At 42.0% G+C, this 17,668-nt stretch overlaps 1 protein-coding gene across 4 annotated transcripts in view; it reads left to right on the forward strand.

Annotated features, from left to right (window-relative positions):
• ARHGAP9 (Rho GTPase activating protein 9) overlaps window positions 1–17,668 on the forward strand; it is a 115,513-nt gene that overhangs the window by 60,463 nt on the left and 37,382 nt on the right. For all 4 annotated transcript variants that reach the window (XM_066584431.1, XM_066584433.1, XM_066584432.1 and 1 more), the window contains 3 exons: window positions 10,011–10,157; window positions 12,476–12,574; window positions 16,406–16,467. In XM_066584431.1, the coding sequence (XP_066440528.1) occupies window positions 10,011–10,157; window positions 12,476–12,574; window positions 16,406–16,467 (308 nt within the window). The remainder of the gene's footprint in view (window positions 1–10,010; window positions 10,158–12,475; window positions 12,575–16,405; window positions 16,468–17,668) is intronic.

A 17,668-nucleotide genomic window follows, 5' to 3' on the forward strand; every position in this document is an offset into this window, starting at 1 on the left:
CATCCATTGACTTGGCAGTGGAAATATACATGCACCAGCCACCCAACCCCTGATATCAGAACACTGTCCTCGGTGCTGCTTGGATAAAGGGGGTTTGTCTTGGTGGACAATTGCTTTATTTGTCTTATATTCTCTGTAATGGGAGGTTCACATATTTTTAGTTAGGATTACATATTTATGGCATTTTTGTTATATTATATTGTACTATATTTTAATCCATTTAATGTAATACTTTGCAGAATAGTTTACTGTAAGATCCAGTACAGGATTTACATCTCCAGTGCCTTTAGGCACAGAATGTCTTAGACTCCGCCCACTAAGTAGCACATGCCCTTTGGCATGTGTGATTTTAAATTGTTCCCTGCTTCACAAGACTAAAACTATCTGATTAGCATAAAATATGCATCGTTTGTATCCAGTAAGTTTCCATAGTGTTCAGAGTACCTCTATATAGGTTTCCTTCCACAGGTGCCATTTCTCATGGCCACCTAGAGGCACAGGCCTACTGTGTTCACAGGTAAATCTGACCTTGGGCATATTTTTCATGCATAGGTTTGTAAGAGTGAGAAGAGAGTTATAATCTGCTGCTATTGCATTTGTAGTCCATGTCTTCGGGCTACACCACTTCCCGAACTACATGCCTACAGGGCTGAACTACATTGTAGCCATTTAAACTCCTAACCCACTCTATAGTTAGTTTGATCTTTGTTTTAGAGATTACTGGGGGTTCAGTACGTGGACGGCCATCTACACTATGTTATCACATGTTTCTATGACATGTCAGAAGACAGATTTTTATGCACAAGGTTTATTACCACTATGACCTTTACCATGAGCAGATTGCCTTAAAATAAAACACAGCTGTTCCTTTATTTCCATGTGAGTGCCTAAAGTCAGTGATTCCCAACCAGGGTGCTTGGCCATTGGCCATTTAGTACTCTGGGAAAAATCCCAATCCCGGTGGTCTGGTCATGTCTTGGGTCCACCCACAATTGTAGATGCTACAGGCAGAATACAGTTTACGAGATGGCTGGGTAAGGCTATAAAGTGAAAAAAAATTTTCTCCCCTCATTTGCTTTTTTCTGGGTCTGGCCTGCCTGACTTGTGGTATGTGACCATTATGGCTAATTGGACTCAGCAATCATGTATGACCATTAGAGATGAGCGAGTATACTCGCTAAGGCACATTACTCGAGCGAGTAGTGCCTTAGCCGAGTATCTTCCCGCTTGTCTCTAAAGATTCGGGGGCTGGCGCCGGTGACGGGTGAGTTGCGGCGGGGAGCAGGGGGGAGCAGGGGGAAAGAGAGGGAGAGAGAGATCTCCCCTCCGTTCCTCCCCGCTCTCCCCCGCCGCCCCCTGCTGGCCCCCGAATCTTTAGAGACGAGCGGGGAGATACTCGGCTAAGGCACTACTCGCTCGAGTAATGTGCCTTAGCGAGTATACTCGCTCATCTCTAATGACCATGCAACCCGAATGTCAGGAAGGACTTAAATGTAAGGAAGGACCACCGTAGTGGAGCAGCTTAGACAGCAAAGGAGGTGAGTATATTGTTTATTTTTTAATTACAAAGCATATGAGAGACCATGAGAGCACTATTGCTGATACGGACAATAGGGGGCAGCATTATTACTGACGGGGCAATAATAGGGAGCACTATTAATGACATAAGAAGAGGGGGATCATTATTACTGACTGGTGGAACAAAGGGCAACATTATTAATGACAGGGCAACAAGGGGGATCATTACTACTGACAGAGGGAACAAATAGCAGCATTTTTAATGACAGGGCGACAACAGGGGCATTATTAATGATGGGGAAATAAGGGGCAGCATTTTTAATGATGGTGACAATATGATGGAGCACTTTTAATGATTGGGTAATAAGGGGGAAGCATTATTCCCGATGAGGGCATAAATGGGGGGCATTATTACTACTGCAGCTACTGAGAGAGGGTGCAGTTACTACTATGCCCACTGAGTGGTGGCGCTATTGCTATATGTACCAATCGAATAACAAGGGTAAAATCATACGTTGTGATAAGCTACGTACCTAGCCACGCTCTCTGACCACACACCCCATTTGGTAGGGGTTCCCTGCAGCAAATTTTTTCCTAGGGGTCGCCCCAAGATTGTTTTTAATGGAACAATAAAAAACATTGCTCGCTGTGCGATGCGATGTTTCCCATTGAAAACAGTGGGAAACACTTGCCGATCCTCTAACGCGCGTGAAAGCCGCGCCGGATGATCGTTACTTCACAGAGGTGAAGGGAGGCATTTCTGCCAGAAAAACGCCTTGCGTCTGCGTAAAAACGCACGTTGGCAGGCGGATCACTCGCTAGCGTACCCATGTGTAGGGGGCCTGAGAAGTAGGAAACCTTTGCAAGTCAGAACATTTTGATGTGAATGTACCCAGAACTGGGAAATTCCAAAGTTTTTAAACTAGTTTATGGATTTATTCATGTTTTACACGGCTTTATTATCTAGATATAAAATATTTCTAATCCTTTTACTTTCACCTTTATAAAAAGGAATCACAATTTATTTATTATTTTCAGTTTCCAAACTTTTTTTAAAATGCCAAATCCAATAAACATTAACAGCAATATATTGCTTATCACCGTTGCTGATAAGGCCATGTCACTAGTGTCAATGTACTCTGAACCACTGATTCACCCTCAATCAAGAGTGATGTAATACAGAATATACACCAGGCATGTTTAAGGATTTTTGTTTCGCAAGACTTTTCTAGGCCTTTAGCAAGTCTAACAGAATCTGAGCAAGCGGTACAGGGTGGGCCACAGAAAAGTATCCCGATACCACACTCTTATGAAAGCTATCCAAAAGAAAATCTGTCTTTGTTGCCCATAGCAACCAATGACAGCGCAGCTTTCATTTTATCTTAGCAGTATAAGAAATGAATGCTGCGCTATGATTGGTTGTTATGCGTAAGAAGGACAGAGTTTCTTTTTGGCAGTTTTCATAAGAGTGTGGTGTCGGGTATGTTTCAGATAGTGTGGTCCAACTCGTTCATATCCTCTGGTTTACCCACCTGTCCAGACGCGGCGCGGGTCATCTTTGTTCTGCATGGCAGATACATCCAGGCACCGTGCTTTTTTTAAAAAAAAAATCTCCTGCTTTTAATGGAAGCCGTCCACGCGGGAAACCACACAAAATGGAGCAGGCTGCATTTTGTCCCCGCGTGTGCGATCCATGCGAATTTCACGTGACTGTCAATGGGACTTTCTAATGTTAAAAACGCACCGCAAGTTGGTGATTTGCAATTTTTGTGTGATGCGTTTTTAACATTAGAAAGTCCCATTGACAATTGCCTGAAAAAATTGCAGTGATATAGCGTGAAAAGAACGCGCAAGAAAAACACAAGTATGCAGGAGACCTGAAAGTGACTCTCCAGCCAGGAACTCAGGAATTATTTGTAAGTCAGTACCAACAGCAGATAATTACTTTTGCTCTTTGTTTTTTCTTGGCTGCTTTTTAGCTCAGTTTTATATAGGACACAGCAGTGATCTATGACTATAGTTTAACTACTGTGCTCCACCCCCCCTCCCCACCACACCCACCGTCTCATGATTGGTTCAAGCTATAGAGCAGGCAGGGGGTTTGTCTCTCTGAACCAATGATCTGACAGCTGTATGTCGCAGACTACTACAGATTAAGCACTGCAGCTAAACCACAGTCACAGATCACATCTCTGTCCTATCAGAACTGAGCTAAAAAAATAGCCAAGGAATAAAATAAATAGTAGATAATCATCCTATGTTGGTACGGACTTGCATATCAATTTTGAGCTCTTGACTGAAGGGTCACTTTAAGCATTTACAGGACAGGTTTATCAATGTGTTTATGCCATTTTTCTGGTGCCTCTTTTTCTTAAGCTTCCTCAATGTATTTTAGAGAAATTTACTTGACATCTAGAATCATAGAATGGTAGAGTTGGAAGGGACCTCCAGGATTCATTCCAGGATTCACTATATAATCCCAGACAGATTTGTCCAGCCTCTGTTTGAACACTTCCATTGAAGGAGAACTCACCACCTCCCGTGGAAACCTGTTCCACTCATTGATCACCCCCACTGTCAGAAAGTTTTTTCTAATATCTAATCTGTCTCCTCCCTTTTAATTTCATTCCATTGCTTCTAGTCTTTCCTTGTGCAAATGAGAATAGGGCTGATCCCTCTGCACTGTGACAGCCCTTCATATATTTGTAGACAGCTATTAAGTCTCCTCTCAGCCTTTTTTTTGAAAGCTAAACATTCCCAGATTCTTTAACTGTTCCTCGTAGGACATGATTTGCAGACCGCTCACCATCTTGGTAACTCTTCTCTGAACTTACTCCTGTTTGTCGATGTTGTTTTTAAAGTGGGGTGCCCAGAACTGGACACAGTATTCCAGATGAGGTCTGACTAAGGAAGAGTAGAGGGGGATAATTACCTCACGTGATCTAAACTCTATGCTTCTCTTAATACATCCCAGAATAGTGTTTGTCTTTTTGGCTGCTGCATCACATTGTTGACTCATGTTCAGTCTATGATCTATTAGTATGCCTATAAGAGTTTTTCATATGTGCTGCTTAGCCCAATTCCTCCCATTCTGTATGTGCTTTTTTCATTTTTCTTGCCCAGATGTAGGACTTTGCATTTCTCCTTGTTAAATACCATTCTGTTAGTTGTCGCCCATTGTTCAGGCTTTTCTAGATCTTTTTGAATACTCTTCCTCTCTTTCCTAGTGTTAGCTATCTCTCCTTGCTTTGTGTCGTCAGCAAATTAAATCAGTTTCCCCTCAATTCCCTCCTCCAGATCATTTATAAAAATGTTGAACAACACTGGGCCTAGGACAGAGCCTTGTGGTTCCCCACTTGATACATTTTTCCACTTGGATGTGCAGCCATTTATGACCTCTTTGAGTACAATCACTCAGCCAGTTGAGAATCCACCTAACAGTTGCCTTTTTAAGGTTTAATGAAATATTTTATATCCAATAGATAGAAAGTACATTTGTTACATTATGACACATTCCTGTCCCACCTGTTGCCCTTATATGAAACAATCTACATAGAGATATATAATCTCTTTTTAAATGAAACCACCCCAAGACTCCGTTGGTTTGACTTGTCCTATTTCATGACCCTGGCAAGATATTTATTATTTCATCTATTTGTCATGGCTGACTGATATATAGACGTGACATCACTCCATTCCCAATTTGAAGTGCAGATCTGCGCTCCAACCAAAAGGTTTCTGCGTTCCATGCGCCATCCCACATAACCAAACGTAGAGGAGAGTCCTCCTCCCATGAAACCACGTCACACTATCCGGCGTCTGGTACAGGACGGAATACGAGTACACTATGGCTCTATATAAGTGTGCTACTGTGATTTGATAAATGTATACTTGAAAAGGGCATTGTAACATGCCGTCACGAGTTGTACGGCAGAAGTTAAATATAATTAGGTTGACAATAATACGGACCAACTGGTCAATGATTGTTACCTAACCCCGTATCCAAGGAACGCAGAGATTTTTTCTTTTATTGGATAACATTTGCCTTGTTAACCCCATATTTGGTCATTTTTTTCAATAAGTATGGTATGAGATACTGTGTCAAATGCTTTACTAAAGTCAAGATAAACTATATCCACCGCATTTCCCTGATCAACCCAGTTGTATATACCTAGTAGTACATACCTGTAGTCGTAATATGTTGTCCTTACATTGTACAGCATATTAACTTGACAGTTCCACTTAAATAACACTTAAAGGGGTTGTACCAAGATCACAAGTTAGGGATCAAGTATGAGTAGGGAATAGCTTGCTAATTGGTGGGGTTCTCACCAATCTAGAGAATAAGGGTCCCTTGTTCCCTTCTTCCTATCACTGTGGGGGCTGAGCATGCGAGAACAGCGCTCCATTAGTTTCAATGGGGCTGACAGAAATACCCGAGCACTTGCTGCTCTGCTATCTTGACAGCCCCATTGAAAGTCAATGTAGCATCAGCGCACTTGTGCGACCAGCATTCCATTCAGTCTCTTCCTTACTCTAGGCGGTGGAGTAAGCCTGCAGTGAGGAGGACGGGGAACACAGGTCCCCGTTCTCAGGATCGATGGGGGTTTCAGCGGAGAGACTCAACAATTTGCAAGTTATCCCTTATCCTTTAGATGATAACTTGTGATCTTGATACAACGCCTTTAAAATGATAAGATACAACATTTGTCTTAGTGAATGTATCCATGGGCCATGTTTTCTCTGTGTTATCTAATGCAGTGATGGTTCACTCTGTACTTTACAACCTCTTGAACTGTGTCATTCTGTAGTTAAACAGGAAATCATATGCTAAAGATAGATAAACTGTGGTTCTAGTTTTCCTCATGATGATACATTCTCCAACCTGCCGCATTGTATGTCTAGTTCAACCTTCAAGAGCCACACTCTAAATTCTGCTTTTATGTGGTGCACATTCTTACATGTCGTCATTCCCCAAGGTTGTAAATCACAAAGGTCCTTGTCCAGAATCTTATGTGTTATTACATTGTTTGGTTATAATTGTGACTTAGATAACAATCGAACCATATTTTATTAGTAATCAGTGCAAAAGTCCAGGTAATCCCAAAGGGTTTTGTTATTTTTTTGTACAAGTGTTTCTAACCATGTGTGCTGAAATTCAAGGAATACAATATAGATAAAGCGACTTTCCTTTACCATTGTTCTTAGAGAATAAATATTTAATGGTCATATGGCACTCTGGAATATGTCTGGAAGATGCATCAATTCCACTGCTTTATGTCATCACTATAGTAGAACTCATCAGACTGAAAACTCACGTGGATGCACATTATAGCAATATTTTCCATCGAGCAGACGTTACCATTATTCTCCATGAATGTATGCACTTGCTAATGATTTAGAGACATTTACGCAAATCATGTTGTAAACAGATTGGAGTTGCACCTTGCCCCTTGTAACTCTGCTACTATTCTTGGATTCTATGCTATTACTTTGTCTAAAGCATTTATAAATCCACTGAGAATGGTGGTATGTTGAGCGGAGGGGAAGTCAGGGTAAATATGAAATATCTGCTGCACTTTAAAACACATTAAATAAATAAATATTTTTTTTTGTATAGCACCAACTTAAGCCTGGTATAGAGCGATAATCGTTGTGTGCATTTAGAGGGCAAGGTGATCGCTCAAACGTTAAGCAATCACCTTGCGCTCTGAGCTGGGTATGCAGAAGACAAGCAGGGCCGCTTGTCTTCTGCAACCAGCTGTTCTCTGCTCGGAGCGCTCCGAGCGGAGTATGCAGAATACAGCTGGACCACGTAGCGGAATACAGCTGAAACAATAGTATCAGCTTTATCCCACTGTGAACTTCTGATAAGGCTGATCGTTCTCTTTCAGCATGGGGAAAGAGAATGATCAGCGACTGGTTAGAAAACACTGTACAATGTCAGTGCAGTTAGACACAACGATTATCGCTAAAAAAACAGCTTTGAGCGATTATCGTTGGATCTAAATCAGCCTTTATTCCACAGCGCTTTCAATTTAATTATTACTAGAGATGAGCGAGCACCCAAATGCTCGGGTCCGCGTTATTCGAGTCGAGCTTTTCGTAAAATTCGAGAGCTCTACTCGAGTAACGAACCCCATTGACTACAATGGGAGACTCGAGCATTTTTGTATGTGGGACGCCGGGTGCCGAGCTTTTTTTTTTTTCTTGGTTCGTGTCTCTCTCTCCCTCCCTCTCTCCCTCTCTCCCTCTCCCCCTTCCTGCCAGACCAAAAATTTTCGAATGACGCACGCTGCGTCGCGGCGGGGCCAAAACAGGCATGTCACTGCGGGGAGGAGCCAAAAGCTGGGGCGGGGTTGAACACGATTTGATGCTCGTTCGAGCAACGAGCACCATCGAGTACGCTAATACTCGAACGAGCATCAAGCTCGGCAGAGTACGTTCGCTCAACTCTAATTATTACCCCCCACCAAGCTGGGCACTCATTTAACCAACCTCAAAAGGATGGAAGGCTGAGTTGACCTTGAACTGGCTACGTGAACCATGCTTGGATTGAACTTGGAACCTTCAGGATGTGAGCGAGGGCTTAGCACTCTGCGCCACATGAGGATCTGGTTTACTGACTTCAGAGTCAGTATGTATCGCCTGCTGGGTATATTAAGCATTGTGCCTGCCTGCTGCAATAAATGTGACTTCCATCTGTTACTGGTATCAGCACAACAATAGACTACCACCAAAGGAATATCAGGGGTTGATCTAATCATATCGAAAGTCACTTTTGCTTTCACAATCCTTAAGCCCTTGTTTATTATTTTTTCTGACAACATTTACCGTTCAGGGTAAATAATGCATTACTTTCATATATCAGAATTTTACGGACGCAGCGATACCAAATATTTTTTTTGTTTCATTATGTAGATTCTTTTATATGAGAAAAGTTTAAAAAAAAACTTTGATTACTCTTTATTTTTCTGTAATTAATAAAACTTTTTGAAACTAATTTTACAAGAACTTGTGATGGTTTGATCGCTCCTGCAGTATAATGTAGTGCCATAGCATCACATTATACCGTGATCTGATAGGCTATTTAGAAAGCCATGCCACAGACATGGCTTGATAGGCAATCTGCAATGGCAGCCCAGGGGGCTTTTAGAAGGCTCCAGGCTGCCATGGCAACCACACAGCAACCCACGATTCTATCATGGAGGGCAGTATGAGACCCCCAAACATCGGTCGGGCCATTTAAATGCCACTGTCAGAATTGACATTGGGATTTAAAGGGTTAAGTGCTTCGATGAGCGGCTCAGCTTTTCAGAGCTGTTACGGGTGAGTGTCAGCTGTAAGAAACAGCCAGCACTTGCAATGTATGGAGCAGGATCGACCCGCAATCCCCCTCTATACATACTTTGAACATGTACATCCTGAAGCATTAGGAGGTTAAAGTGTAGTTTCACTCAGGTTCCTGTGGCAGTTTTTCATGCACTTTTTGAGCCAAGGTCAGAAGTGGATCCAGTAGAAAGGGGAAGTACAGGGTGAGGCAAAAGTCTAGATACAGTCTTTTAACTGGTGTAATAATGACAAAATTGGCTTCCACTTTGTGAAAGTATTAATTGGGAGGGGGGCTGCATTTTGGGGGGAGATGTTTTTGGTAGCCATTTTGAACTCTGCTATATTTTTTTAAATATCAACAGCAGTTCTTCAGCCAGTTCATTAAATGTTTAACCATGTGCATTCAGCAGAATGGTTTACACATCATGTAAAGTGCTTTGTGAAAGTTTGCCCTAGTTTAACTCCTAAATAAGCAAAGATAGGGCAAAACAGACACTTCCAGTGTGCTTCCGAGTAAATTCTAGCCAAGACTGATATTTCACATGACCACCTTCCCATTTGAAAAACCTGAGCTGAATTCAATATGGCGGAGTTCTAAATACTTTCACACATTGAAGTCAATTTTATAATTATTACACCAGTTAAATGGGTGTGTCCAGACTTTTGCCCTACCCTATATAAGTCCTTACCTTATATATCGCTAGTCTATCGTTTCGACTTCTGGCTTTGGCTGAAAAAAAACTGCATGACCATCTCCCACAGAAACTATGTTTTAAAACTGTTTTAAACCACCCCAAAAAGTTGTTTGCCATTAAAGAGTTTGGAAATTTTCAAAAACGTTGAAAACCTACAGACACTAATAAAACAATATACACGGAGAAGCACAGATCACTTTGTGTCCTGATTTACCTCTGCAGAGGCTGCTGACTGGGATATATATCCATTCTACCATTTAATATATACCCTGGAATATGATCATGGTAGCTCCTGTACGTCGGACTTCACTCCCATTCTACACCCTACAATGGAATCTAATTACTAAAAGCCAAAAGTTGTTCAGCTGGTTTTTATATCAACCACCTATTGTGACCTTCAGTGTTTGCATCGTTGTACATAATATATCACCTTACAGTATGGTTTCTGTATTTTATACATTACAGATCGGTGACTCTGAGGACCCGAATCATTCCATCGTTGGTAGTTTGTCATCTTCCTGCAGCAGTTTGGCCAGCCCCAGCAGTGACGTAGAGAGGCCAAGACTTAACTACACCAGGTCTATGGTCCTCTCCCATTCACAAAGACCGAGGGTAAACTTGGAAATTAATGTAATATTATATTGATGTTTTACTCCACATTGTAAGGGTATATGCACACATACTGCAACTGCTGCGGATTTCCCCTGTGCATGGAAAATCCACAGCATATTACAGCGCCGGCCATGTGGAGATGAGATTTGAACACATTTTATACACTTGCTGTAGAATGATTCCACATGGACACTAACCCTTAGTGCAGTTGGGGGGGGAATCAACAAGAAATCCTCAGCCAAATCGCCATTTTTTGCTGAGGATTTGCGGCTGACACATCTGCCACATGTATACCTGATCTAGCAGTGTTATGGTCGCCCACCCTCGATACATCTTACTCCTCGTATGGTGTTATGGTCGCCGACCCTCAATAAATCTTACTTGGGTCCTACGATGTAACAGATTTTATAGATCTTTTTGGATCCTTCTCCTTTTCATGACATTTCCTATGCCTGTATGATGATGTCACTCATTTGTGCATATAATTTAAAGGGGTTGTCCCGCGGCAGCAAGTGGGTCTATACACTTCTGTATGGCCATAATAATGCACTTTGTAATATACATTGTGCATTAATTATGAGCCATACAAAAGTTATAAAAAGTTTTATACTTACCTGCTCCGTTGCTGGCGTCCTCGTCTCCATGGTGCCGACTAATTTTCGGCCTCTGATGGCCAAATTAGCCGCGCTTGCGCAGTCCGGGTCTTCTGCTTTCTTCTATGGAGCCTCTCGTGCAGGATGCCGGCTCCGTGTAGCTCCGCCCCGTCACGTGCCGATTCCAGCCAATCAGGAGGCTGGAATCGGCAATGGACCGCACAGAAGAGCTGCGGTCCACGGAGGAAGAGGATCCCGGCGGCCATCTTCACCGGTAAGTATAGAAGTCACCGGAGCGCGGGGATTAAGGTAAGCGCTGAGCGGTTTTTTTTTTAAGTCCCTGCATCGGGGTTGTCTCGCGCCGAACGGGGGGGGGTTGAAAAAAAAAAAACCCGTTTCGGCGCGGGACAACCCCTTTAAGTGTTACAAATCAGGGAAGCAGACAAGGAGAACCCATAAGATCTCTGCAAAAGGTTGTCCACGTTGGACCATGCCTTTTTTTAAGAAGGGAGGCCAAAAATAAGCTGATCACAGTGTGTCTTGTTGCTAGCACCTCCAACGATCAGTTATAATCTATAGGGGAAACATACTCGATCTATACCATTTTCCTGCAGCACCTCCGCAGGAAAAACTAAGAATTATACAGTTATCATTGATACCCGTTAACTTTCTGTGTAATGTATGGACATGCTGAGTCCTCCAGAGAAAGCATGTCTCTACGTAGATGATTGCTAATCTGGATAATTGTTGAGGGTCCTGAAACTTAGTATCCTCTATTAACACTTTCAAATCCACTGTCTGACCTCTGAAGACATTATGATTTAACCCTTTCCAATCCACTGTCTGATGTCTAAAGACATTCTGATTGAAGGCTACACAGCTTCCGATGTCGGAAGACATCCAACAGGGTATTCTTACTGTATATTACTGGCTGTTCAGTTGTCGGGCGCCTCACCAGCATGTCACATTATGCAGTACTGGCTCTAGCCAGCAGACGGTGCCATTGTATAATGGCAGAAAGAGAAAGCCCCATAGGAAACCCTGAATCAAAATTGGATTGCAAAGGGTTACGGCTGTACAGCTCCGATGGTGAAAGACATCCGTCGGGGTTCTCTTACTGTATATTGCCAGCCTTTCTGCTGTTGGAGCCTATCCAACGTGTCACCTCATGTAGTACTGGCTTTAGCCAGCAGACAGCGCCGTTGTATAATGGCAGAAAAAGAATAAGCCCCTTAGGAAAACCGGGATACAAATTGGATTGGAAAAGGTTAAAAGGGGTTTTACAAAATCTTTTTTTTTTTGCATATAATCCAACTTCCCCTTCCATTAAACAAGAAATAGTCATATATTAGCAATAGAATTTTCCTGTTAGGAAACCAGCGTGTTCGTAGATCGTATTCCCCGCATGGGTTTTGTGCACGGAATACGCTCTACCAATTTCCCATAGGTGGCCATGTTGCCGCTCACATGGATTGCGTGAAATACGCGCGCAAGAAAAACTGCTGCATGTTTTATCTTGGTGCGTATTATGGTTATTATCATTTTTTTTATTCTTAGCCAGTTGTGTCCTTTATTTCCCAATGAATGTTGATGTAATTTCTGCTCAGTCAGTTTACTGTTAGTACATTTAATAGTCCTACACTTTGTATTGACATAGCAATATCTTACTGTTTATTTAGTGGATATCCTTACAAGTATATAATGAATTCCCTCTTCTTTTTGCAGCCGGGTCACAGAAGGAACCTGTCACATCACATGCTGGACGATTTGAATAATGCAGATTTTAATAAGCTCAGCCCAGTCACAGTTCTGGATATTCCCCATGTAAGTGTTTTACATGTTTAATGTATGTTCAGGGAACAAGAAATGTTACATTATGGCAGGCTCACACGAGCGTAACTTAAATGTGTCTTATGCACGTGATGTACGCGCGGTGAATAGATCCAATGAAAGTACATTGATTTTCATTGATCCATTCATATTTGCATATATACATTACGTATAATACGTGTGTAAAAAAGAATGCGTGTTCTATTTTACCGTGTATTACATGCGATAGAGCCCCATTGTTCTCTATGAGTGCGTAATAAACTGTGCAGCTTTATATACACCGTCGCTAAGTGACAGAGCGGGAAATAAAAAAAAAAAAGAAATGAGGAAGGCTGCGCATCACAGCGTGCCTGAGATACTGCATAGTCCAGAATCATTGCCATGCCCGGTGAAACTCCAAGTCACACAGCGATGAAACGCCACGTTATACACGCAGTAGAATGATCTCTGTTCATTCAAAGCTGTAAGGACTTTTTCTTGCAGAACAAGCAGAACTGATCCAAAGGCCTCAGTCAGACGACCGTGCTTGTTGCGCGTGCAAAACGATTGCTTCTAAAAGAACCAATGAGTTCTTATAGAAACGCTCAAATGCGCATAATTAGGGGCGCAAAACGCTACGCACCTAAGAAAGATAGGACATGCACTATCTTCGGTGAGTTTCCATTGAATCCTATGGAAGCAGGAGTTAATGGAAACTCCTGCGCAGGGAATAGCCAGAAGCACCTTTTAAATGTCCCACTGTAAGCAGCAGGGTATTCCTCTTGCAGAGAGAGAGAATGGGGTGGGGTTACAGGGCTTCCCCGGAGAGTGTGGGAGGATGGGGCGGGGTTAGATGGATCACCCTCTAGCCCCACCCATGGCCCCACCCCCTATGAATTGCAATAGGTATTCTCTGTGCCCCTATAGCCCCGCCCACACTTGCAAACCCCGCCCACTCACTCTCCGCTATGGGGCTATCCCTCAAGATTTCCCCATAGCAGAGAGATTTAGCGGAGCTATGGTGGATTTTCCCAGAGCAGGGAGAGTGAGCGGATCTATGGGGGATTTAACCATAGCAAGGGACAGAGAGCGGAGCAAAGAGTGCTATGTACTAAAAAGAGAAAGCAGAAGTGTTCGTTCTGCTATTCGACCTAGCGATCACATGACCGCCGAGAGCTTCCTGTCACAGCAGAGCTGCAGGGTCCTATTAGATCCTGATCAGCTCTGTTAGTGACTGATGTTACTAGAGGGGATGTTTTTTCCTTTAACTGGGGCTCCCATGGATGTTGCTGCTACAGTGGAAAAGTGTGAAATTAAGAAAAAAAAAGACAATGTGAAAGACTACCCCCCCAGAGGTCTTGTATGATGTCATTGGGGTCATAGATGGTAAAGTAAAATTGTTACAAAAATAAGTTACAAGAAAATTACAGAATAAAATAAAAATATATACATAAAGAAAATGACAGCGCCGACGCCAACCAAAACCATCTCCATATGCACCCCATAATCCAAAGATATACATATTATATATCAAGACGTCTGAAACAAAATGCAGAACCCATTCCCGTATAAAATTTTAGCATAAATATACTAATCTTTTAAAATAAACAACTATAAATTAAAAAAAAAAACATTTGATTTGCTTTTTTCCCCCAACAAAACTAAGAAATGGAAAGAAAGTTAGTGAAAAAAATCTATAAAATGTATCCCTATATGTCACGGAAAAAAAATTTGATAGCTGAAGAAAAAAAAAAATACGGCAGCCGGATCGGATCCTGCAGCCATGATTGGGGCATCTGTATAATTCAAAGGCTAATGAGTGAAAACAATCTTGAACCCCCCCCAGCGCTGGAATCAGCAGCTAGAAGAAACGGCTGTGTTCCCGTGACCCCTTCTAAACGTTGGATGTACCGGAAACGTGTCGGCGCTGAACTCACGCAGTGGAACATTTCTGCTTCGCAGATGACCAAAAACCCGTTGCAAGATTGGCTTATCACAAAGATTTTAAATTAGATTTTACACGCTTAACCCTTTGCATTCCAATTAGTAAAACCTACAAAAATCTAGAAAAAATCCAAGACCAATAGCGTGAACGTGACCAAAAACACGATTATTGGTAATGACTTTACAATAACTATGTCTACAGCAATAAATACGGTACGATCGACCAAGGATCAATGAAACATACTTTTGTCAGTCGTTAATTGAAAGTGTTCTGATTACATCATTTTTGGTCATCCAATAAATGCATGGCGCCGCTACAAAGGCCACTTACATTGGACAGTAGTAGATATTTTGAGAAGTGCGTGCTCATGCATGTTGGATTCTGATGGAAAGAAAAAAAATGTTTTTTTTTCTACATGCGAGAAATTGTCCCATCTTTGGCTAGTTTTACTCACTTGACTCAGATCTCCTCTATACTTATTAGGGTACATGCACATTTTTTCCATCTGATTTTCGGACGGTGTATGCACCTGGGCTTTATTTTTACTCAGACTAACCCCTCTTTCACACAAGCATATGCTTTTTTCACAATGGCCGTATTGCAGCCAAAAATCGCATTAATGAAGAATAGCTGCGATTGAGTCCCAAGCTTAATTAGCATTTTCTCATCCATTCATACGGGCAGCAGCAGCGCGGAAAATCTTCAGTCCACAGAAATCCTCAGAATGACTTCTAATAGCTTCAATAGCTGAAATAGAGCCGGCTGTCTTCTTTCCCGAGTGCTGGCCGCAGGTAAACTCCCACACCTCCCTTTTTCTTCAGCTCCCATAGGCGGCTATTGGAGTTTCTAGCGTTTTTCGGCAGAAAATAGGTTAAGACCTATCTTTTCATGCAGCGAGAAAAATCAGCGACCAAAAACATTCGTTTATTTCCCGCTTTGACGCCATGATTTTTTCATGCAATCGAAATCGCTCATTTGAATGAATGCATTGGAATCCAATGCTTCACATGATCATGATTTTCGTCTGACATTTTATCATGTAAATTGCTCATGTGAATGAGGCCTAAGGGCAGTTTCAGATGTATACGCTTGCCTCAGCGCAATTTATTCGGGTGGCAAACGAGGTTGATTTGTGCGCATGCCTGCGTGCAGAATTGTAGTTTTTTGCACATGCAAAGGCAGTTCATATGTGGGCCTAATATTTAGCCTAATGAGGTCCATATGTGTTCTTTTCCCCACCTTTTTTGCACAGTGTATTGTGCATGTTTTTATGTATTGCGCCCGCATTTGCACACACCCCATAGACTTCTACGGGGCCCTTTGGTGCGCAAATTCGCAGGAAAATAGAGCAGGGTTCTATTACGTTTGCAAAAACGCTTGCCAATACGTCCGAGTAAAAAAAATTGCAGCGTGTGCTATTTCCATCCGATTTTTAGACAAGAATAGCACATGTCAATGTACCGTGTTCAGCACATTAGACAGCGGGATGCCCAACTGCTGTCCAATACAAGTTGCGCCTGAGAACCTCGGGCGCAATTTTTTAATCGCCTGTGTGCAAGTACCTTTCTAATATTCACCCTTCCAGGAGCTGATAGCTGTCAGGTTAGACCCCAATATCACTTTCTGACATGCCTATCAAACTGGATTTCTTCTTCTTGTGTAACAAGAGTTCTCTCTGATGAAAGTTGATGCTTCGTGGACTTATCTTATAACTTAGTATAATTCTTAATTTTAGATACCTTTTAGTAAGAAAGTATACATCTCCTACTAGGAATGTGTAATGAATGTGCTGGGATTTACATGTTACTCTTGGTATGTTTTGTGAACAGAGATGTTTCTACAGTTAGTTCTGCTTTGTGGCTATAACTCTTTTCCTTCTGTCATGTGTTCTTCTTGCCCAGGAGGTGGAAAAGGCAGGTCAGTTAAACAAGACTAAGATAGCAGAAGGAGGAAGGAAGCTGAAGTAAGTTAACAGATCACACACAACACTTATTTATATACCTATGTATTAAAAGTGACACTCAAGTAAAATGTTGTTCTGGGACCAGAAGGAGGAAGGAGAGGGGGGTATATTACCCGCATTTATGTTTTTCTGCCACCCCTCTGATATGCCAGTTTCTGGCCCTGTTTTTAGCTGTCTGCAGCAATTTTCTGACTACCTAATGCACACTGTGCACTTCTCTTTGATTGGTCAGTGCTGATCACGTGAGCAGCACTGGCCAATCAGAGAACATGTATAGTGCATTGGTATTCTAACACTACTAATGCACTGTGTGGAATAGGTAGTCTGAATTCGCAGTGACCAACTTGGACACCGGAAAATGGGAACCGAAACAGGCAGATTGGAGGGATGGCAGAGAACAACTGCAGGTAATATATCACCCGCTACTACCTCTGGTACCAGGACAGAATTTTGGCCAGAAGCTTTAAATGAACAGAATTTTTGCATTATGCCCCAAAAGACCTGCTGTGGAAAACAATGTCTGTGACATTGAGAAACTGAGCAAGAAATGAAACTTGGGTGCCGGTAAAGAGGTTATCTGTTAAGAAAAAAAAAAGAGTTGCTTTTTTTGTATAGAAACAGCACCACCTTTGTCCAAATGGCTGTGTTTGGTATCGCGTTCAAATAAATAAGACTGAGCTGCAATACCACCAATGGCAAGCACAGGCTTTTAAAAGGGTTTTCTAAGTGCTAGGGGCAGCAAAAAAATCTCCCAGACTATATGATAGTTTAGGTTAATGATGAATAATATTCCTGTCATACTCCCTGTGGTTTAGTGGTTGATATCTGATAAACTTTGTGGTCTATGGTGATGAAGGGGTTAATATCATTTTATATTGTCGTATGGTTATAGATTAGTATCTAGTAACCCTGGTGGTCTAGGGGTAAACACTTATTATTTGTATATTAAGTATAATTACAATTTATGACTACTTTTATTGTTTAGGATAGCGAAGGGGCTTATGGGGTGATTTGGGCAGAATTGGGTACCTATAATTTAATTTTATTTAAAACGGGGGTGCTGATGTAATCTGCGCAAATGCGTTGGTGTGAATAAGTCATAATACATGTAGCTGGGCTTTTCAAAAAGTTTACATGGAAATTAAAGCAGGTGGCTTCTTATCAACCTTATCAACATTCTTGTACGGAAATGTCCATAAGC

This window comes from Eleutherodactylus coqui, chromosome 1 (assembly GCF_035609145.1).
Source record: "Eleutherodactylus coqui strain aEleCoq1 chromosome 1, aEleCoq1.hap1, whole genome shotgun sequence".
In the NCBI taxonomy this organism is placed as follows: domain Eukaryota; kingdom Metazoa; phylum Chordata; class Amphibia; order Anura; family Eleutherodactylidae; genus Eleutherodactylus; species Eleutherodactylus coqui.